This window comes from Brachypodium distachyon, chromosome 1 (assembly GCF_000005505.3).
Source record: "Brachypodium distachyon strain Bd21 chromosome 1, Brachypodium_distachyon_v3.0, whole genome shotgun sequence".
In the NCBI taxonomy this organism is placed as follows: domain Eukaryota; kingdom Viridiplantae; phylum Streptophyta; class Magnoliopsida; order Poales; family Poaceae; genus Brachypodium; species Brachypodium distachyon.
This window is the reverse complement of record NC_016131.3, coordinates 16,767,137-16,787,353: the sequence shown is the minus strand read 5'-3', so window position 1 is coordinate 16,787,353 and position 20,217 is coordinate 16,767,137. Positions and strand designations below refer to the sequence as shown.

General features: G+C 46.6%; 3 protein-coding genes across 5 annotated transcripts; 2 read left to right on the top strand and 1 right to left on the bottom strand.

The window, feature by feature from the left end:
- Positions 1 to 662: 662 nt before the first annotated feature.
- Positions 663 to 3,123, top strand: LOC100841610 (40S ribosomal protein Sa-2). The gene is made up of 5 exons (XM_003562609.3): positions 663 to 925; positions 1,407 to 1,669; positions 1,754 to 1,951; positions 2,062 to 2,260; positions 2,710 to 3,123. The coding sequence occupies exons 1-5, from the start codon at positions 784 to 786 to the stop codon at positions 2,820 to 2,822; spliced, it is 915 nt and encodes a 304-aa protein (XP_003562657.1). The 5' UTR covers positions 663 to 783; the 3' UTR covers positions 2,823 to 3,123.
- A 1,167-nt stretch (positions 3,124 to 4,290) lies between these two features.
- LOC100841307 (peroxisomal (S)-2-hydroxy-acid oxidase GLO4) lies at positions 4,291 to 9,293 on the bottom strand. Of its 3 annotated transcripts, XM_003562608.4 has the most exons (11): positions 9,130 to 9,291; positions 7,219 to 7,369; positions 7,007 to 7,131; positions 6,859 to 6,905; positions 6,694 to 6,771; positions 6,489 to 6,613; positions 5,940 to 6,000; positions 5,701 to 5,763; positions 5,235 to 5,304; positions 4,986 to 5,086; positions 4,291 to 4,916 (listed from the first exon to the last, which is right to left on the bottom strand). In XM_003562608.4, the coding sequence occupies exons 2-11, from the start codon at positions 7,362 to 7,364 to the stop codon at positions 4,632 to 4,634; spliced, it is 1,101 nt and encodes a 366-aa protein (XP_003562656.1). In that variant the 5' UTR covers positions 7,365 to 7,369; positions 9,130 to 9,291; the 3' UTR covers positions 4,291 to 4,631. The 3 variants fall into 3 exon arrangements, with proteins under 3 accessions (XP_003562656.1, XP_014753227.1, XP_024317450.1); XM_014897741.2 differs by lacking the exon at positions 7,219 to 7,369 and having other exon boundaries at positions 9,130 to 9,293; XM_024461682.1 differs by lacking the exon at positions 9,130 to 9,291 and having other exon boundaries at positions 7,221 to 7,364.
- Positions 9,294 to 14,043: 4,750 nt separating this feature from the next.
- On the top strand, positions 14,044 to 18,834 carry LOC100841004 (3-oxoacyl-[acyl-carrier-protein] synthase II, chloroplastic). The gene is made up of 13 exons (XM_014897740.2): positions 14,044 to 14,592; positions 15,365 to 15,570; positions 15,674 to 15,877; positions 15,989 to 16,099; positions 16,192 to 16,287; positions 16,359 to 16,404; positions 16,553 to 16,632; positions 16,905 to 16,973; positions 17,094 to 17,178; positions 17,270 to 17,424; positions 17,504 to 17,584; positions 17,855 to 17,914; positions 18,207 to 18,834. The coding sequence occupies exons 1-13, from the start codon at positions 14,415 to 14,417 to the stop codon at positions 18,321 to 18,323; spliced, it is 1,488 nt and encodes a 495-aa protein (XP_014753226.1). The 5' UTR covers positions 14,044 to 14,414; the 3' UTR covers positions 18,324 to 18,834.
- The last annotated feature ends 1,383 nt before the right edge of the window (positions 18,835 to 20,217 follow it).

The following is a 20,217-nucleotide window of genomic DNA, read 5'->3' as shown; positions in this document are numbered from 1 at the left end:
ATTGCTATATACGGGGTCGATCAGTGCACGCAGCATCAAATCGAAATCTCGAAAGTGAATGGGATGCGCGCTCTCTTTTGTTTCATTTTCAGCATGCAGCAGTTAAGCATATCAGCTTATCAGCTATCCAACGTGGAGTGATGTTGCTGCTGATTAAGTTGGAGGCTTAAGGATCGATTCTCGCGCGCACCACATAAGTACTCCTTCTCACAGTAAATTCTTGACTCAATTTTTTCGAAGCCTCAAAAGCCCGCGAGCCCGCCGTGTTTGGCCCGACCGCCTTTGGCCGTGCCAGGGCCTAGGCCTCGAGCCTGCGGGCCGGCAAGGCATGGCCCGTTTAGCATTTTTATTTCTTATTTCTCAGCCCATATTTTCTCTCTATTTGGCCTAGTCCCCGAAACGGCCCATCCTCCATTTCTCTCGTTTTCTCCTGGCCCATCTATCGAGCTCGAGGATTCCCAATGTCCCATCCCCACATCGATGATCGATCCCGAATCCTCTGGCCACGGCGACCGGCGGCTGCGGCGAGAAGGGCGCGGCAGCGACGAGCCGGGCTTTTTTTAGCCCACCGGGCTAATCGGGCCTGGGCCGTACCGTGCCGGGCCCGCCCCCGCCCGTCGGCCATTTATCCCCGAGCTAGGGTTTTATCCCAGTCCCAGTCTCCCAGACGATATAAGTAGTCTAGCCTCCTCTCCCCGCCGCCACCCCTCGCGCCGCCACCTCCCGTGCCCTCACTACCTCCTCCGCTCTCTCGCGCCCGGCGCGAAACCCTAACCTTCAATCATGGCGGCCTCGGAAGGAGGCGCCCCGGCGCTGACCCAGCAACAGCAGGACATCCAGATGATGCTCGCTGCGGACGTCCACCTCGGCACCAAGAACTGCGATTTCCAGATGGAGCGCTACGTCTTCAAGCGCCGCACTGACGGTACCGAACGAATCCTCTCATAGTATGATGAACTTATTGTTCCTCGTGTTGGAAATCGTAGATCCGGCCGCGTTACTGGTCTTACTAGCCGCAGAAATGTTGTTTTTAAATTGAATGAACTCCCTGCGGATCTTGTGATGTCCAAATGCCTGCTGTGCTGCAGCGTAGTGTTTACTTGTCAATTTTGGTCATATGAACAGGCCGTGCAAAATTGCTCCTTTAGTAGGCTTTAGTAGTTTAATCCGATGTGCTAACCAGAACATCTTAATGTACCTCAATAGAATTTGATCCTGCAACTGTGAGTTCTGATGGCAACTTGTGAACAACGAATATGATCCTGTGAAGCATTGCACATGTGGGAATTCATGAGATTGCCTTAGTCTATTGCTAACTGCTTTGCTGTCAATTTCACAATTTATTCTGTCCATTAACAATGGTAAAATGCAACTGAGCAAGGCTGTCTTTCTGCCGTATTTTTCAGGTATTTACATTATCAACCTTGGTAAGACCTGGGAGAAGCTTGTGATGGCTGCGAGGGTCATTGTTGCGATTGAGAACCCTCAGGACATCATTGTGCAGTCTGCTAGGCCCTATGGCCAGAGGGCTGTCCTCAAGTTTGCGCAGTACACTGGTGCTAATGCCATTGCTGGTAGGCACACACCTGGTACATTCACAAACCAGATGCAAACATCATTCAGTGAGCCACGCCTGCTTATCTTGACTGATCCCAGGACTGATCATCAGGTATAAGTTTTTATTTGTTTATGAGTTCTTGTTCATTTACTCAAATGAGGACCTTTGTTGATTGTTTTGTTCAACTGTGTACAGCCCATTAAGGAGGCCGCACTTGGAAACATTCCCACCATTGCCTTCTGTGATACTGACTCTCCAATGCGTTATGTTGATATTGGCATTCCTGCCAACAACAAGGGAAAGCAGAGCATTGGTTGCCTATTTTGGCTGCTTGCTAGGATGGTTCTGCAGATGCGTGGTACAATTCTCCCAGGGCACAAGTGGGATATCATGGTTAGCTTCCATGATCCAAAGCAGTATTCTGCAAAACATTATTTTTATTATGCTACTAATACAATATTTTATTTTTCTAATTACTACTGCCTGCTGTTCCTCTTTTGTAGGTTGATCTGTTCTTCTACAGGGACCCAGAGGAAGCAAAGGAGCTTGAGGAGGAAGAGGCTCTGGTAGCTCCGGACTATGGTGCAGTTGCAGAATATGCTGCCCCCACGGCTGATACCTGGGGTGGTGAATGGCCAGGAGCTGCAGCTCCACCTGCAGCCGCTGTGGCCGAAGCTGGTGCTGACTGGACTGGTGCTGCAGGTTTGATTTCTTTCATTTTGTACTAGTAGTTTACTAACCAAAGAAAAATCAACCTTTAGTCATGCATGAAGTTTATCTTTGAGGCTTTTTTCTCAAGTGTCAATGTCGTGTACTACCTTGTGGCTGGCCTAGCAAGGCTTTAAGGCTGGGTTTAAGCTTGCGCGCGCAGCTAGCTAAGCTCCTAGCATGCTTTTTGGTGGTAGCTTAAGGTTCGGCCCACATTTTAAGTCAGGCTACCTGCTGGCAGTTAATTAGAAGCTTGATCTCAATATTTCGTCTATACCCATAGTCCAATATATGAGCCAACTGTTATGTTATACCTTTACCCAGGAAATAATAACTCCTATTTCATAGTTCTATTTCCCTTCTGCATCTGGTGATTTAGATGTAGATGTCAGCTTGAATGTTGTTTGATTCCAACCTGAACAAATCGGTATTCTGAATTGCAGCTCCTGCTGCTGATGCTGGATGGGATGCAGTTGCTGCCCCTCCACCTGCCGCCACTGGTTGGGAACAAGGCAATGCGCCTGCACCTGCTGCAGCTACCCCGAACTGGGAGTAGAAGAGTAAAGAGCATGGATCATGGGTGGATGACTGAGTTATTTGCCAGAAGAGTAAAGCACATGGATTATGAGTTATTTGCCGTTTAAAACCGGTTGGTAGACATGTTTACGTAGATTTAATTTTTATAGTAAGAATTGTGTTAGAGACGCAAATCGATTTTTGTCTTGTTGACTATGAGTTGCCCCCTACCTTATGTTACCTCGGACGGATAGTTTTATTTTAAGTGAACTTGCCAGTGAGATGTATGTCTAGCACAAATTGGTAGTTTATTTGTTTGCTATTTTGCTTCTGATTCTAAATTCTTGACTCAAATTTATCCAAATATGGATGTATCTGTTCTTAAAAGTGTCTGAACTTTGTGTGGCCTTTCATAGTACTCGATCACAGGAAAAAACCCAAGCTGTATCTAAAACAATTCACTTTCCAGCGGCATCCTTAATGTAGATCATGTTGGGCCTGGCCTTTGATCCTAGCTTTGCCCTTAGCTGTAGCCTGAACTTTGTGTGGCCTTTTTGGTTTGTGTTTATTCTGGCCCGGTGGTGATTGTTGAGTTCGTGTCCGGCCCATGTCATTCCTACTGGGGCATCTTTTACTAATCTCTTAAAAAAATAAAAAAAATCTATGGGTGTGTTCGGAACTTACGTAGCTTTCTAGCTTCCCACAAATCCACGCTAGAGCAGTGCCGAACACAAAACTCTGAGAAGCAACTCAATTTTCTGTGTAAAACTCGGAGCACCTCTTCTAAAGATTCTAGAATTTGCAAAACGTGAAGCAGTGCGAAATTATAGACAAGTTGTCACGCGCAAATGAAAAAAATGGTCCGTTCTCCTCCCGATTTATTTTATCCCGACCCCTTCATCCCTCCTCTAGATCCTTCTGCTGCCGGGCCTCCTCTTCCTCCTCCTCCCGATCCTTCAGCCCTAGCCAGCCGGGCCTTCTCTTCCTCCTCCTCCTCCTCCCAATTTCTCCGGTGTCCTTCTCCTCCTCCGTTTTCTGACGCAGGCGGCCGCTCCGACGAGATATCCGCCCCCTATCTCGACCTCGTCCGGCGGCCTCCACCGCCACATCTAGACCGAAGCGCGACCTGGCTGTCCGGCAGCCTCCCCTTCCTTCTCCCACGTTCTTCGGCGGACTCCTTTCCCCCGTCGGCCCGTTCTCCGACGAGCACATTTCCCGAGCTCGTTGTCCCGTATGAGATCGGCCACCTACCTCGAGCCAGTACCGAAACAAGCCGGGAAGGGCCGGCCAGCCCGACAAAAATGGGCTTTTGGCCCAGCCGAACGTCCGGTGCTCCCATCGGGACGCAGGAGTAGCTGCGGGAAGCGGGATCGAAGGAGTTTTGGGAAGCCAGACCGTCCCGAACACGCCCTACATATGTCCCTAGACAACAATTCCCTCATGTTTCATTATTAGTATCACATTGGTTTGAACTGTTTTCACTACAGAACTGACAATTAAGATGAAAGTTGAACATAATAAAGGGGTATATATATTACGGAGTACAATGAAAAAAAGATGTAAATACTTCGGTTCAAATCTATCGAAAGATGAAACATCTTAGGAACATTAGAAAAAACCAAAGCCGGGCGAGAAGCCGAACATGTGTTGTATCAAGTCCTTTCCTGACGCCACGGCACAGGCACAATCCGCCTTTCCCTTTTTACAAGATCCTTATTAGCCACTACTGGCGCTAGATCTCGTTTCTCCTATGAACGTCACTCTCAATTTATACATGTCGACAATGCAATAGGTAGCTCCTGCACTGCACGGCGTACGCCTGGGTCGCGCTCGCCTCACGGTCGGTTGGTCACAGCAGGGACCTGATCCGGTCGCCCTCGGTCTGGACACGGTCCCGGGTGATCCCGGCGATGCTCCGGCAGCCGCAGAGCGCCATGGCCACCTCCAGCTCCCAGTTCAGCATCTCGAGCACGTGCCTGGCCCCGGCCTCGCCCCTCGCCGCCAGCCCGTACAGCACTGGCCTCCCCACCATCACTGCCCGCGCGCCCAGCGCCAGCGCCTTGAGTACGTCGGTGCCTCGCCGCACCCCGCCGTCCACCAGCACCGGCACCGCCCCCGCAACCGCCTTCACCACCTGCATCACACAATTGAGAATGTGGCATAGAATGGAACAAACTGGACACCGTCAGGTTATCACATATACCTCTTCGAGGGCGGAAATGGTGGCCGGCGCGTAGTCGAGCTGCCGAGCGCCGTGGTTGGACACGATCACCCCCGCCACACCGGCCTCAACCGCTCTCCTCGCTGTTCATTTTTTGTTAACCCACGTCGTTCAGCATCACACACAAGGGTAAAAAGATTAATGATGATAGTTACAATGGTGTCAACACCAACACAATGTTCCTTATTGAATGAATTACTACTACGGTGAAGACCGTGGTTACTGACGTACCGTCCTCGCCGGTGACGATGCCCTTCAGTAGAATTGGGAGGCTGGATATGGATTTCAACCACTCCACGTCCTGCACAAGGGCAAGATAAGTGTACCCAGGACGTAAGAATTCATGTTCCAACTCCCAAGACTTGCTGCTATATTTGGCTCATGGGTCATGCCTAATCGCTTTCAGATCAGTGCGGCAACGAGGACTCTTCAAAGTACTGGAGCAATTCAAGGTTGGTGTCTGCCTATATATACAGGGTAGGTCTATGTGTTTATTTCGGCAAGCAAACTCTGTTCTTGCCAGAGGGCCTTGAATGAATGTATCTAGTGTGCGTCCTCATGGCTGATGCAGAAGTGCAGGCATGTGCTTGAAACTACTGTTGAATATACTTAGAAGTACTGGATTGGGTTGGGAGCACATGCTGTAGGATCTGGAACTTTAATTCGCATATGGGGACCAATTGTGCTGTGTTTGTACCTTCCATGATAAAGACGGGTCCAGCGTCTCGCGTGAATATTTCTCGAGCTTAGATCCGTCTGTCTGCAAATGAGGAAAGTAGAGCTTGTGATTGGGTTGCAGAAAGAAAATTAGATTAATACATAAAGTATGATCAATATTTTGTTCATATTTGCCTACCACGAACAGTTACTTTTAACAATTATCTTCAAACAAATATACTCCAGATAAGGTATTGCCCCAAACGGACATCGACTTACTGTATCAAGATCATCAAATGACAATAAACCTTCGAGGTTTTCATTCCATGGGACAATCATCCTGCATGAATAATTAGATCAGTAATCGGACAAATTCTGCACCATGGTAATTTTTTAGGATGCTATGTCAATTTCTTTTAGATCTAGAAATTTCCAGCATGAGATATATGTCATTTAATCCATTTTTCTGAAATCCCACAGTTCTATTAAAATTTCTGGGATATTCCTGTATTTTTCTAAATTCACTTAATCCATTTCCTAAATTCTCCGGTTCCTATTTTTCCTGAATAGTTTCTAATGTTCTGTTTTATCGACTGTTTCCTGTTTTTTCTAGTTTCTACATTTTTAATGAAAATTCTGTATTTTTTCTTCATTTTCCTGATTTTTTTTTCTGAACTACAGAGAAAATATATAATTTTATTTTCAAATAGAATGTGCACCGTAATGTCCAGCCTTCACATTTATGCCAAAAAGTCAACAAGTATATGGAAAAGGAAATAGCACAATAATTGATAAATTTGCAGAAGAAGTTCGAAATCAGCAGTTTACTTATTTCTAATATCAGCTTCACGCCGACCGAGCACAGGGGTGTCAACTGTCAAAACAATCGCCTTGAATCCATAACTCTCGGCCCGCCGTATCAATGTTTCTGAAATATCTCTGTTCTTGAACACCTGCAGTGCTTATGAAAACTCAGAGATCACATTATCTGTAAAATGTAATTTGTTTGGAGCTTGAAGTCTAGATGTCATACATATAACTGATAAAAGCGAATCGCATTACAACTGGAGGCAACCTCCTCGATTTTGCAACTGGATGAGAAGGAGAGCACCTGTGCTTAATAAATGTGAATATGTAAAGTAATCATGGAGGAAATAAAAGATGACTAAATGATCCTTGATTATCAGTTTTCACCAACCATTACGCTGTTACATGATGCGGCTGCTCTTGCTGTAGCCACTTCCCCTGAAATAAGAATTGAAACAAAAGATGCAGAGACAGTACCGTGCTCAATTGGATGCCATATGATAGCATTTTAGACTTAAAAATGTTTTGAGTTGTGGGACCTTCTGGATTTGCTAATTTGTGTGCCCCTGTTGGCGCGACCATTATGGGTGAGGGCATGTCATATCCCAATAAGTTTGTTGACATGTCTATGTTGCTGACATCTACAAGAAATCGAGGTCGTAACCTGCATAATACACACCGAGAAAAACTTCAAATTCAAATTATTCAGATTAATGAAGACTTTACTTACAAATGCAGTATATGACAGTACACAATTCTTCCATATGCTGCAATATTCTCCCTCAGCGTGTGCTCATCCTCCGCTCCCCCATTGATATAATCAAAGTGCATCTTTGGCAGTGCTTTCTTGGCCAGTTCTTGGTACTCACGGATATTGACTGGTAGATTATTCTCCATTTCTCCTACACGTTAGGTTTAGAGACCATTCAGCTGTTGCATATATCTGTGTTTTGAACCATACTTCTGCTCAGATTTTTAACGCTTGTTTTTCAGTAAAAGTACGCCAGAGTTTTAAATCGAAATCTTTCTATACTTCCTCGCAAGAAATCCCTCTGTATTCTTCAAAAAGAATTAAAAACAACACTAGTTACCGCCTTTTAGATCTGGCATTTCCCTTTTTTACCAGTAGACAATTTATCAGTTCACGTTCCCTGATTTTTTTAGCCAATTAGTTCTAGTAGCATTTTTTTTGTTTCAGTTCCTGTTAACTGGTCCAACCCAAAAGGTTCTGATTGCAGTTTACAGTAAAACTGACAAGAAATTTACAATCTTGCTATACGAGTGATGATAAAACTGACAAGAAACTAGAAGACAATCTAGTGTATTGGAGTTTGAAATACGAGTGATGATAAAATAAGTAGCTGTACTAATAGCACTTTCCAAACTGAAATACCTGAATAATTTTGGAAATAGTACAATTTATGGAGTGAAGTGCCGTTAGACAAACAATTGGAGTGTTAAACTTCATCTGAATACAATTAGGTGCAAAAGCTTACTGACAATCTAAGCACAACTTCCCTAAAGAAGACAATCTAATCACAACAGGTCTCACACTCTTAAGTGAAAGGCAGCTAAAATTTGAACCGTGCACATCTGAAAGCACTCCAACAGTAGGTTTTGTACACTACAAATGGAGAGGTTTTACTCTGAAGATGCGTATCAAATATTCCCAGCACTGAGGATCGGTGCAAATTGAAGTGCCAAACAGTGAATTTCTACTCTTCAGTTAGTGGACGACTGTGTGGGAAGTAAAGGATGAAAAGGCGAATTCAAATGTCTCCAGAATCAATATCTACTCACAATGAAGTCTTAGGCCTGCTGCACACCCGATCTAGGCCTATATTCTGCTTCCAATGAAGGGAGGGCTCCATGATGTGACATGACCAAGGAGGATGAACAGCTTCACTTGTTCAGCACCAAGGAGCCACAAGCACGTACACCCAGAACGAGAAAGGATACTCCCTCCGATCCGTACGAATTGTCTCAATTTGTCCAGATATGGATGTATGTATGACTAAAAAACGTCTAGATACATATAATATTCCGACAATTAATATGGATCCGAGTGGGTATGTTAATTTTTCTCAAAAAAGAAAAAGAAAAGATATGATAATTCTGCTCGGAGTTGAGGCTGAACAAACGAGCTGGGATGATTACAAGTAGGACGAGCATCTTCAGTACCGCAATCGACAGTCCAATACGAATCTTTGGACAGATGGTGGAGGATGCTGCAATAAAACTAAGCGCCGGTTCATGAATCATGATCGGAGCAAACCTCAAACGGTTCATCGATCAGCCCCAGAGGCTCAAAACTTAATTAGACCCAAGCTTAATTACTCGACCGGTGACATCATTGAAGAACGCAAAGATAAAACAAACCCTGAATCAGGCGAGAAGAAATCAAACAGCGCGCAAGATTAATCGCCACCGAATCTTCTCCGAGGCGATCGATCGACCTCAGTCGTTTCTATCGCCGCGCGCCCGGCGCAGTTGTGTCGGGGGTCGACCACTGACGATCCAGTGACCATCTGGCCCCCCTGGGTATCCACCCCGCGGACTAGACAAGAGAGGAGCGCGCGACAGCGAGCCGGAAACCCGTACGAGAGAGAAGGGGGGGAATTGAAGAGGGGGATCGTGCGTGATGCAGCGGAGAGCACCGTACCTCTGGGGGAATTGACTCAATTGAGGGGAGGGGGCCGGGATGGGGAAGCTAGCTGCTGCTGGCTCGGGAAGAGAGGAAGAAGTGAAGAACTCTGTTGGAGGATGGAGCTTGGTTGGTCTGGGCTTACGCTGGTCCAGAGGTCAAAATGGCAGCAGTGCTTCACTCTGTCTCACTCACCTCGCCAGCTGTCTCCTTTTTTTTTAAGTCACCAGCGTATCAGTACGAAGGACCAGGTCAACAGACATCTGTGATTGGATCATCACCAAGATCCAACCTTACATCCGGCATAAAAATCCCTCCGGTATCTTACAAGCTCGATCTTCCTGCTTCCAGCGCCATTTATCATGTGTTGTGTTGCGCATCAAGCTCCTCCGTTGTCGGCGCCTGTCCATGGTACATTGCCGAGAGACGCGGCTGCTGAGAGGACACCTCATTCGAGCCAATCATCATCCTGAATCGCCGGCTCCAGCGTTGCGGTTCTACGACAACTTCCTCGTTGCTGGTCCAATGACGTGGTAAACCTGGCTATCTGTGAGATTCTTAAACAGTTGTGGCATCGTTTCCCTCGTTCACCGGCTTGGGGTCAGGCCAGTTGTCAAGACAAATGGCCATGATGTCAGGACCTGAAGCAAAGGAGGACAACGATGAGCCACCTTCAGAAGAAGAAAAAACAGAGAAGGAGAACCCGCAGAGGTGCTGACGACAGGCAGGCCAAGGCTCGACCCAAAGCCAAACTCACATAGGAGTGCCTTCCGGGCCAAGGGCGCGTGAGACGCTTTACTTAAGGTGCAACTGACAACGGTTGTGCCCGTCGATTGTTTTGTATCAAGAACATGCTTCCCCCCTCGACTCTCAATTCTCCAAACCCCTTCATGTCTGCTGTAACCCGGACAATCTACGAGTGAAATTGAATCGAGCCGATAACAATAGGCCGAGCGTTAATGCCTTTGGCACTAACCCATACTTGTCGACTCTTCTTCGAATTTCTTAAGGTTTTTCCAATACTAACATCTATGGTCTTTGACCTAACAAAATCCCAACACCAAAATTGATGTCTGGTACAAGCTCAGAATGGACTAAAAGCAAAGAAAAAGAAAACAATTACGTTCATCATGTATAAAAACTAAACACATATTGATATATACGTGCTCCCTTCAATCCATAATAAATCAGCGACACTTATTTTATTATGGATTGGAGTGAGCAACAAATTACAGAGATGCCTTCAAAAAGCGATCAGTCAAACGGACCATTATTCGGTCATATCGTAATCTTCTTTGTCGCTGGCACCCCATGCCTCGCGTTGTAGCTAGGCTCAGCAATCACCTTCTTTAGCATTTGCACTGATCCCTCCTCGATTCTTCTTCGACTTCGAGCTAGCTGCTGTCAATGTGGAGTCATTTCTGGCTCACGTTTTCGACAGGGGTTGGGACATATATTTCTTAAACTTTTCACGTTACGAGTTGGCCCCGGCCCGTGTGCATGGCAGGTCAATCAAGCTAGCTAGCGCACGCCGCCCTGTATGCATGTAGTCCCGTAAAAAAGTTGGCCCTGCTGAGAAACTTTAAGACGCAGCACGTTCGCTCTAGCCTTTTAAATTTTTGACAGTGTGGTAAGTTTGCTCTAGCTTGCACGTACGTACATCAGAGTTTCATTTTCACGGAGAGGGAAAAAAAGGTCCCATGCTTACGAGCGATGCTTTCCTTTCAGGGCGAAGCAACGCGACCACGTGCATGTACACTCGCGCCGCCCGTATCACACGCCGGTGAATATATCCAACAGGCCCCGGTGGTAGCTAGTCGACCGCCTTAACTATTGCGGGCAGCGTACATGCATACGTTCGTTGATTAACTCATCGGAGTAAATGCACGTGATATACGGATCGGTCGATATGATTGAATTGATGGAGCTGAACGCTCCATATCATGCATCTCCGCTAGCTAATACAAAGAGTAAAGATTCAGACGACGCCGGCCGGGTACGTGTTGGCACTGTGTAATACGGTACTGTAGAATGCATGCATGGGCCGGGAAATTAAGACGCGGAGCTAGCTTAGAGTTGGAGCTGGCCCTAGTTCGGCCTCGATCCACCATGCATGCAAGTTTCAAGCAAGCAAGGATAGGCTCAGCAAGGCTAAGCTTCTACGTCTCGATAGTCATCGATCGGCATTGAAGGGTTGAAGCATCAAAAGCTAGCTAGCCATAGCATCATATCGCCATGCACCACGATGCATGTATTCCGGCCGGTATGGTTTGAGTAGTGTGTCATTCCGGCCGGCGGGCACGTGAGGTGTTGGGGTTGTTAATTAATTGGTTGCCACTTAATTGCCACACGTACGATCGACGAGAGATTCATCTCATATCATCGTATATATGCATGGACTTACGCTAGCTCCATCGTGTCGCAGTTATTGCAGCAGCCATGCATGCATTAGGTACATACGTACGTACAGTGACTAAATTGGCCCCCTGTTTCTTCACTGGAAAGGCGACACGTACAACACTCTCGATCTTGTTTGCGGTCTAGAGCCGCCCGATCCAAGACTCCCGAGTCATGGAGCTAAGCTAGCTCTAGCTCATGAATGCATGATTGCATGTTTTGATGTTTATCTGCACGTTGCGCTGCCCGGGCCCCCCTCTTGAGGACCCGATGGGCACTGAATGCCGTTTGACAACACAATATTGCGTACGCACGCTGGCCGGCCGCATTAGGTTTCTAAATTCTTATGGACACACTGATCACGTACGAGTACCGTGGTCGGAATTGTCAACCTGTCATTAGTTATTGATGTGCGGAATAATTAAGTACCCTAGCTCTCCTTCCTCAAACAAGAGCAGCTTAGTTTTGTTATGCAAACAGATTTCATGCTCAACATATTTATTGATTTGATCTTATTATTTTTTTAGAGAACTGAGAAGCGCCTCGTCAATGTGGATATCGGCCGGCCATAAATTGAGACTTCAAGCGTGTCATTCCAGTGTGATGCAGCCTTATCTCTGCTACAGGGCACGCAATTGATGATGATGATGGGTTCCAACTGCTTGTACATTTTCAGGCCCAATCCGTTCTGCACGGATTTTTTTTTCGCCAAACAGCGAGCACTGTACGTACAAGGGTAGATTAACTACCACGTGCCGCCGTTGATTTGATCTCTGTGCAGTGCACGTAGCGTATGCCATCGTCAGCAGCGGTCACCGGACGGCCGGACCGAACCAAAGGACAACGACAAGCGAGAGATCCGTAGGCCCATAAGCCCGTCTCCAGCCCATATCCAATAGGCCAACAAGCCCACGAATGTTCCCCGAAAGAAAAGAAAAATCTATCGCCATCACTCCCGTCTCACTGCCAGTGAGCCAGGCAAAAGATAACCATTGGTGTCAAGAGTCCAAATCACACTCCACTCCACACTCACTCACACGCTTGAACAAAAACATGGGTTCTAAAGAAAAAAAGAACTTAACTAAAACATGGCCTCTGTGTCTTCATGTCTCATGCTCGAGCAAAAACAAAACCTGCTGCTGCTCTCCTACCCACACACGTACGCTCTCACCCTCAGAGTCTCAGGTCACACCAACCACAGCTTTGCAAAAAGAGTATTTCGTTCCGTAGAAAACAAATCCCCCCCACCAAAGACACTGAAACCATTGTCCCTTGGTCTCTCCCATCCCCTCCCAAATTCCAATCCCATTAATGGCCCCCACTCCCATCATCAGCTCTATAGAAAGCCTGGGAAAATCTCTGTCCATTTCACCGTGGACTATGCAACGGTTTGATACCGGTGGTAACCGCCAGTACATTTCATCGTGGACAGTGTATTTGCAAAGCGAATGTACTGCTCACTCCATTCCACGATATAACACAATTTTTTTCACTTGTTCCACAATGGAAAACCTTAATTTCTCTTGGTATCCACAGCCGGCCAATAATTACTCACATTCATTTATTGTTAACCCAATATGAGTGGTCAGGCACTAGAAACGTGAGCTGCCTTGATTCAAGTGCACAGATTTATATAAGATGTGTTTTGAAATGGAGGGAGTAGTACAAATATATGACCGGTTGAACCATCTGTGTGCTATCTCAATTTTTTTTTGATATAAGTCAATGCAATCCTTGTGTATTCAAAAAAATATTTGTTATTTTTACCACCGCAACAGATCGAAAGATGCGGCTGCAGCAAAATTAACCCTTTTTATAAGATGTTTTAATTTTGTACTAAGTCAAACATAAAATTTTATCAGGTTTCTAAAGAATATATACTCCCACCGATTCTAAATTGTTGTTGAAATATTACATGTATCTAGACACATTTTAAGAATAGATACATTCATATTTGGGCAAATTTGAGTCAAAAATTTAGAATCAGAGGGAGTGCTAGTATGTATAATATCAAATAAGTATTCTGTGGGATATAAATGGGTTCAGTAAAATTGATTGAGATTAGCATATATGGGTATTTTTTTAATAAAACATGCCAAATTTTTATTTTTGACTTAAAACGAAACTAAAACATCATATAAAAAAGAAGAAAGAGAGTACCAAACACTACCCCACATCCCAGAAATAAACTACCCTGTTCAAATTTGGGTATCTAGCGTAAATAATCTGGTGTAACAGTGTGGTGATTTTTTTTCAAGACATGCCATTTCTAGCATAGAGAATATATGATCGACAACGAAATTTACTTGAACTGCCAGTCATAAAAGCTACCGCAGTTCTCATAAATGCTGGGTTTTACTTGGTGAGCCATGTTGCGCTGAAGTATACCAAAAGTAGCAAGAAAAAAAAGGGCTCGGTATAAAGCCAGAAAAGGCCAAGAGGGTTGAACTAGAAAAAGGGAGTGAAGAAGAAAAAACACCACAAAAAATCTCCAAATTTTCTCCTCCTATATTAAACTCCTCAACCCCCAACCCCTCCTCTTCCTCCTCCAGAACACAACGCAGAGCCACAACCAGCCTTCCCCACTCCACACACCTTGGCTCGCGTCGAGCACCTGGCAATGTCGGCTCCCGCACACGCGGCACGCCCAGCAGGCCACCTCCTCCTCTCCTCGTGAGATCAGCGCGCCGCTCCCCTGCCCCCGTGACCCCTCGCCACCCGGTTCCTCCGACCCTGACCCCCCCTCGCACCCGCATCTCCTCTGCCCCCCGCCGTCTCGTGGCTCCGACGCTTCCGGCCGGACGCGCGGCTTTGCTGTCCGCGCGGAATCTGGGTGTCTCGTGCCCCTACCTTCGTGTCCACGGGATCCGCCGTGAGCGGGCGGACATCCGGCGAGGGGACGGGCAATGGCGGCGGCGGCGGCCCCACCGCTCTGCACGTGGCTCGTGGCGGCGGACTGCGGCGCTGATGAGCACCACCAGCAGCATCAGAAGCTGTGCTGCGACGGGGGCTCCGGCGCGACGTTCGGCCCGCGCCGCGAGCGCCGCCCCTTCGGGGCGCGGCGGCGCGGCGCGGCCCGCTCTGGTGAGACACGCACACACACATACTCTCGCGCATCTCTGCTGCATTTGTCTATTGTGTCGCCCCTTGGCTTGCTGGACCATCCCACGAGAGTGCGTGCGAATCGGGGCGCAATTTCGGAGCATCGGTTGTATCGCCCACGGTAAAGGTGCCGGGTTTTATCCCGTTCTCGGCGTCACATTGTGCGTGGTGCACTCGTGATGCGAGTGGGGAGGGCGGATCATTCCTGTTTTATTCCAAGGATCTTGGCTCAGTGGTTCATGCGGGGTTTTGGTCTCGCTGTCAGCTTCGGCGCTTATGACTGGGATTCACACGTTTGTGGTGAATTGGCTGCATCGTCATTGCTCTCGTTTAGCTTGGCTGGCTCTGCCTGTTTGCATTTCTTATTAGCACAAGCCACACGGTTTTGACTCTTGACTAGAGAGTGTAGACAGAAATGAGCTTGCACTAGAATAAAAATCGAGCTCATTAGTTGGAAGGAAGTACATGAAAGACTCCAAAAAACTGACAAATATTGTTATAAGAAACACAATTTTGATTATCTAATAATTAGCGAACAAACTGCAGTCATACAATATTTTTTTCTTCAGGCACGGAATAAGTTGTGTATTAGTGTGCTTTGGCATGGGATGGCAAAAGAGGCACTTGATGAAGCGTGTGACATATGTGAATGTCTGTGGAGAATGTTACATGCCTATCTTGCCTGCCAGTTGTTCCTCACATGTGCTGACCCAAAGCACACAAGAGTCTAAACGATTTTCGGTACAATTTGCAGGAATGGCCATGTCTGTTGCCTTGCAGCCTGAAAGGCTAATCGTTGAGAAGAAGAGACCTGATGTCAAACAAAGGAGGGTGGTTGTCACTGGCATGGGCGTGGTAACTCCACTGGGCCATGATCCTGATGTGTTTTACAACAACCTCCTGGATGGTCGTAGTGGAATAAGCGAGATTGAGACGTTTGACTGCTCCAAGTTCCCCACGGTAATAGACCTCTGGTGGTTTTCTTCCATTTGTGGACAGTGGAGGCAGGATCACTTCTGCAATCTATTTTCATGCAGGGGTTGACATGTGGATTTTTCTACAGAGAATTGCTGGAGAGATCAAATCCTTTTCTACGGAAGGTTTTGTTGCACCTAAGTTAGCTAAGCGGATGGACAAGTTCATGCTGTATTTGATAGCTGCTGGTAAGAAGGCATTGGAAAATGGTGGACTCACTGAAGAAGTCAGGAATGAGTTGGATAAAACCAGATGTGGGGTTCTCATTGGCTCTGCGATGGGCGGCATGAAGGTGTGACTTCCCATACTACACTAATATAGTTATATCCCTGAAACAATGTTTAATTTTTACTGGTACCTGTTTCCTCTAGTTTCATACAAGTTATGATACAATATCATGCAGGTATTTAATGATGCAATTGAAGCATTGAGGGTGTCTTACAAGAAAATGAACCCGTTTTGTGTCCCATTTGCAACTACTAATATGGGTTCTGCAATACTTGCAATGGATCTGGTAATATACAGTTTATCCTTTCATTCTTCTGCATATGTAATTGTTAACAACGACTATAGTTCTTGATGGCTCATATTTTCTGTGATTCACAGGGCTGGATGGGGCCAAACTACTCTATTTCCACTGCTTGTGCCACCAGTAACTTCTGTATCCTCAACGCAGCCAACCATATCAGAAGAGGGGAAGCTGTAAGTAACGTCATGTTTGCATGATCTATGAGAGAGTAACATCTTGTCTGATATTGTTCCTAATCTTACAGGAAGTCATGCTCTGCGGTGGTTCAGACGCACCACTCATTCCGATTGGTATGGGATCCTGAAAACTGTTAAAAGTAGACTGCATTCTTTCAAATTTCAATTTCAACATCGACATTCTTTCTTTTCAGTTTTTCCACTGTCTATCCCAATCTTTGCTGTTTTGAGCCTTTAAAGTTTAAACTATCATCACATGCAGGGTTGGGAGGTTTTGTTGCCTGCAGAGCTCTTTCACAGAGGAATAGCGACCCAACAAAAGCTTCGCGGCCCTGGGATATGGTTAGTGTACTTTGTATTTCAAATCTGTTCCAGTCAATATTGCTAAATAGTTTGCTTCGTGCACATTAGCCGGTTCTTTCCTCTTTCTTTTTTTGCAAGATCAGTTTGTGGACCGGTCTCACTGGCATGTTACTTGTGTAACTATCATTGTATAACACATCACAAGTTCACAACACACCAGCACCTTGCTGGTTTAGGCTTTTCTGAAAGCAAACTTAGTAGCTTTGTTTCTGCACGTGCCAAATTTTAACAATGTATCTTTTGTTTTGCAGGGCCGTGATGGTTTTGTTATGGGAGAAGGGGCAGGTGTGCTAGTATTGGAGGAACTTGAGCATGCTAAGGTTCTCTACATACATCGATCCCTTTTCATATGGATCTGTTGCTTGCTTTTCTCAAGTTGGGTGACTTGGTACTGATATTCAATTGTTAAAGACTTGCTGATATGGGTGAATGTTATGCAGCAAAGAGGTGCAACAATATATGCTGAATTTCTAGGTGGAAGCTTCACATGTGATGCATACCACATGACCGAGCCGCATCCTGAAGGTGGAATGCACATCCTAACTTTGTTGCACTCTTCCTTTTTCATACCAAAATGGACCTTATGCCAGCATCTCCATCGACTCAATTATTTCAGGAACAGGGATCACTCTCTGCATTGAAAAGGCACTGGCTGATTCAGGGGCAGCGAGGGAAGAAATCAACTATGTGAATGCCCATGCAACATCTACACAATCAGGCGATTTGAAGGAGTATGAAGCCATCGTTCGTTGTTTTGGCCAGAACCCTCAGGTGCATATTAGTACCTGATTCCAGAATGTTTTAGCAGTTTTTTGGAGAAGTCAAATAAATCATATTTTTGTTGGTGCAGCTAAGGGTGAACTCAACAAAATCAATGACTGGACATCTTATAGGAGCAGCTGGTGGAATTGAAGCTGTTGCTGTTATACAAGTAAGGAAGTCTTGTTCCTTTTACTCAGGCAGGATTTTATTTCCCAGAACATAGATTTACTCGCTTTATCCTACTTGCTCGGGCAAAAATTTACTTCCTGCACTACCACTACATAACTGATTATACTTTCATTTCTTGAAATCCACATTAATTATATCATTCCAAATATTGATCCAGCATAGTATGATGATTTTCTAGTTTCAGCTGGTAACAATGTGAGATCTTCATGGTTATATTACTCATAATTTTCTATTGTGTTGTTCATTTCAGGCTATAAGAACTGGTTTCGTCCATCCAAATCTGAATTTGGAGAACCCAGAAAAAATAGTGGTAAGCTCTTCTGTTGGAAATTATAGGTTTCCACTGTAGATATGCCTTTTGGATGTTCTTTAATTTATTTGCCTGGTGAATATTTTACATATATTTAGGCCTGTCTTGTTAAGCACAATGATGTTAGAGTTAATGTGATTCCAGTCAAACTTGCTTGTACATAGTATGCTAGATATGAAAGAACATATTTTTGCAGCATATATATATGCTTATAGTGCAACTTTTAATGGATAACGACTTCATTAGAGCTCATTTCATCCAATGAATGATCCAATCTCAATCTTGGGCACAGGACGTGGGCGTGCTGGTGGGATCAAAGAAGGAGAGATGTGAAGTGAAGGTGGCTCTGTCAAACTCATTTGGATTTGGTGGGCACAACTCATCAATTCTGTTTGCCCCTTTGAAGTAAAGCCTGGCCAGTGATCTGCTTCCTTCTTGTCCAATTACGCCATGGAACTGCAACTGGATATACAACACTAGTCGACTAGCTGGAGGGCTTCTTCGTGCTGAGATACTACATAGCAGTCCGAGCTGAGAAGCACATGGTAAACCACTTACAGTCGAGCGAAGAAAGTGTTGAGGCTCTCGAGCCCTGCTATGTTCATATGCATCGCCATCCAAGTACATCCCTACTGAAGGTCCGTTCTTCCTTTCGCAAGCGAAGGATCGTGCGCAGTGTTAGCCTATGGCCTATGTTTATTGTTTGTTCGGTACAGTATTGTCGGATAATCCACCTCTGCTATATTTTTCGCTTCGCTGTCTGCCCCTCATGGGTGCTCTTTCCTAGATTTGGTGATGAGAGACCCTTGCAGAGGTGCTGCTGGGATTTGCTGTTGTATTCATGTTCCTTTTCAATGTGAGGTTTCGTGTTAACCGGCTAAAGTTTTGCGTGTTGACCAAGTACTCATTGAGCCTTGTTATTACCGCGATGAATCCTTTGTATGCATGAAATATGTTAAAGCCATGTTTTTTTTTACTTCCCGGAAAAGAAATTCTTCCCAATATGCACGGGAATTGGACTGTTTGGTATGAAATTTTTGCGGTGCGAGTACAGTAGCAGAAATTGACATACTTCTATGACATTCAGCGAGCAGAACAGCAGAGGAATCTGATTGTCTCTGTGTATGAATCCCCAGGTTTGTAACTTGTAGTATTTCCTAGAAAAATATTGGGTTCATCGATCATGCGAACCATTCGCCGTCCCATCCTTCAATCTTTCCGATCTCCATGCTGCGAAAGATAAAAACAGGATCCACGCCATTAGCCCCAACATTTGATACCTGAGCATTCAGGCGATGATGATGAACAGGTAAATAGCTAGCAATGCTTCGATCCATGTGGCTCCATGCATGCATCGCTTACCAGGGCAAGGTGATGTCTTCGGCGTCGCCTTCCCCTTGGGGCCACCAGCAGCAGTAGTCGCCGCCGTCGAGAAGCGTCTCCAGCCGGCGGCCACCGTCCGGCGTCCCGCTCCCTGCAACAGTAACCCCTTCTTGGTCGTCGTACTGCAGCCACCTAGCATCAGCCGCCACGGCAATGGCGCCTCCTTCCTCCTGCACGCCCAGCTCGCCGCCGAAGCCGTCCTCGATGCTCCACGACGACGCGGCCGTGTCGCCGCCCCACTCGACGCCGGTGCCAGTCAAGGCGGAGGCGGCATCACCGCGCTCCGGCACCACCGGGTTCGCGCGCGCTGCCGCCGGTACTGTCGACGGCGCGTGGACTGATGCCATCGCCGGCGGTCCTCCAAAGAGTACACCGGAAGCTGCTGCTGAGCCGGAGACAGCCGCAGCACACGGAAGCTGGATCAAAGGATGGTCAAAGCCACCGTCGCCCATGTCGTTCTTGCCATCCTCGTCGTTGTACTTGTACACCGAGGAGGCGCCAGCAATTAAGCCGTGGAGGCTGAGGTTGAGCCCCAGCGGCCGCGCCGGGAGCTGGATGCCAAAGGCGGAGTGGTACTCCATGTCCATGTCCATGTCCAGGAGGCCACCACCGGCGGCTGCAGGCAGCGCCACCGGAGCCAGACCCAGAGAGCGATCGCCGCGCCAGTACTTTGAGTAGAGATCGGAGAAGAAGGATTTATTATCATCGCCATCGCAGCACACAGAGGGAAGAGGAACCAGAGGAGGAGGAGGCCACATCCATGCCGCCTGCTGCTGCGGCGGCAGCATCTGCGGCTGTTGAAGATTTTGCGGCAGCATCTTCTCCTGGTGGCCTCCGGGCACTACGCCGTTCCTGGACTCGGCGGAGGACGACGACGCCCTGTGGACCCTGAGGGCGGCGGCGATCTCCCTCCGGGCCTC

What these genes read in the sequence shown, in the direction of transcription:
- LOC100841004 (XM_014897740.2), top strand. Translation starts at nt 14,415, where the DNA reads ATGGCGGCGGCGGCGGCCCCACCGCTCTGCACGTGGCTCGTGGCGGCG. An exon ending in ATATCAGAAGAGGGGAAGCT is followed by an intron (nt 16,288 to 16,358) that starts GTAAGTAACGTC and finishes CTAATCTTACAG; the next exon opens with GAAGTCATGCTCTGCGGTGG. An exon ending in CGCACCACTCATTCCGATTG is followed by an intron (nt 16,405 to 16,552) that starts GTATGGGATCCT and finishes CATCACATGCAG; the next exon opens with GGTTGGGAGGTTTTGTTGCC.
- LOC100841610 (XM_003562609.3), top strand. Translation starts at nt 784, where the DNA reads ATGGCGGCCTCGGAAGGAGGCGCCCCGGCGCTGACCCAGCAACAGCAG. An exon ending in CTTCAAGCGCCGCACTGACG is followed by an intron (nt 926 to 1,406) that starts GTACCGAACGAA and finishes CGTATTTTTCAG; the next exon opens with GTATTTACATTATCAACCTT. An exon ending in TGACTGGACTGGTGCTGCAG is followed by an intron (nt 2,261 to 2,709) that starts GTTTGATTTCTT and finishes TCTGAATTGCAG; the next exon opens with CTCCTGCTGCTGATGCTGGA.
- LOC100841307 (XM_003562608.4), bottom strand. Translation starts at nt 7,364, where the DNA reads ATGGAGAATAATCTACCAGTCAATATCCGTGAGTACCAAGAACTGGCC. An exon ending in GCAGCATATGGAAGAATTGT is followed by an intron (nt 7,132 to 7,218) that starts GTACTGTCATAT and finishes TGTATTATGCAG; the next exon opens with GTTACGACCTCGATTTCTTG. An exon ending in CATTTGATGATCTTGATACA is followed by an intron (nt 5,764 to 5,939) that starts GTAAGTCGATGT and finishes CCTCATTTGCAG; the next exon opens with ACAGACGGATCTAAGCTCGA.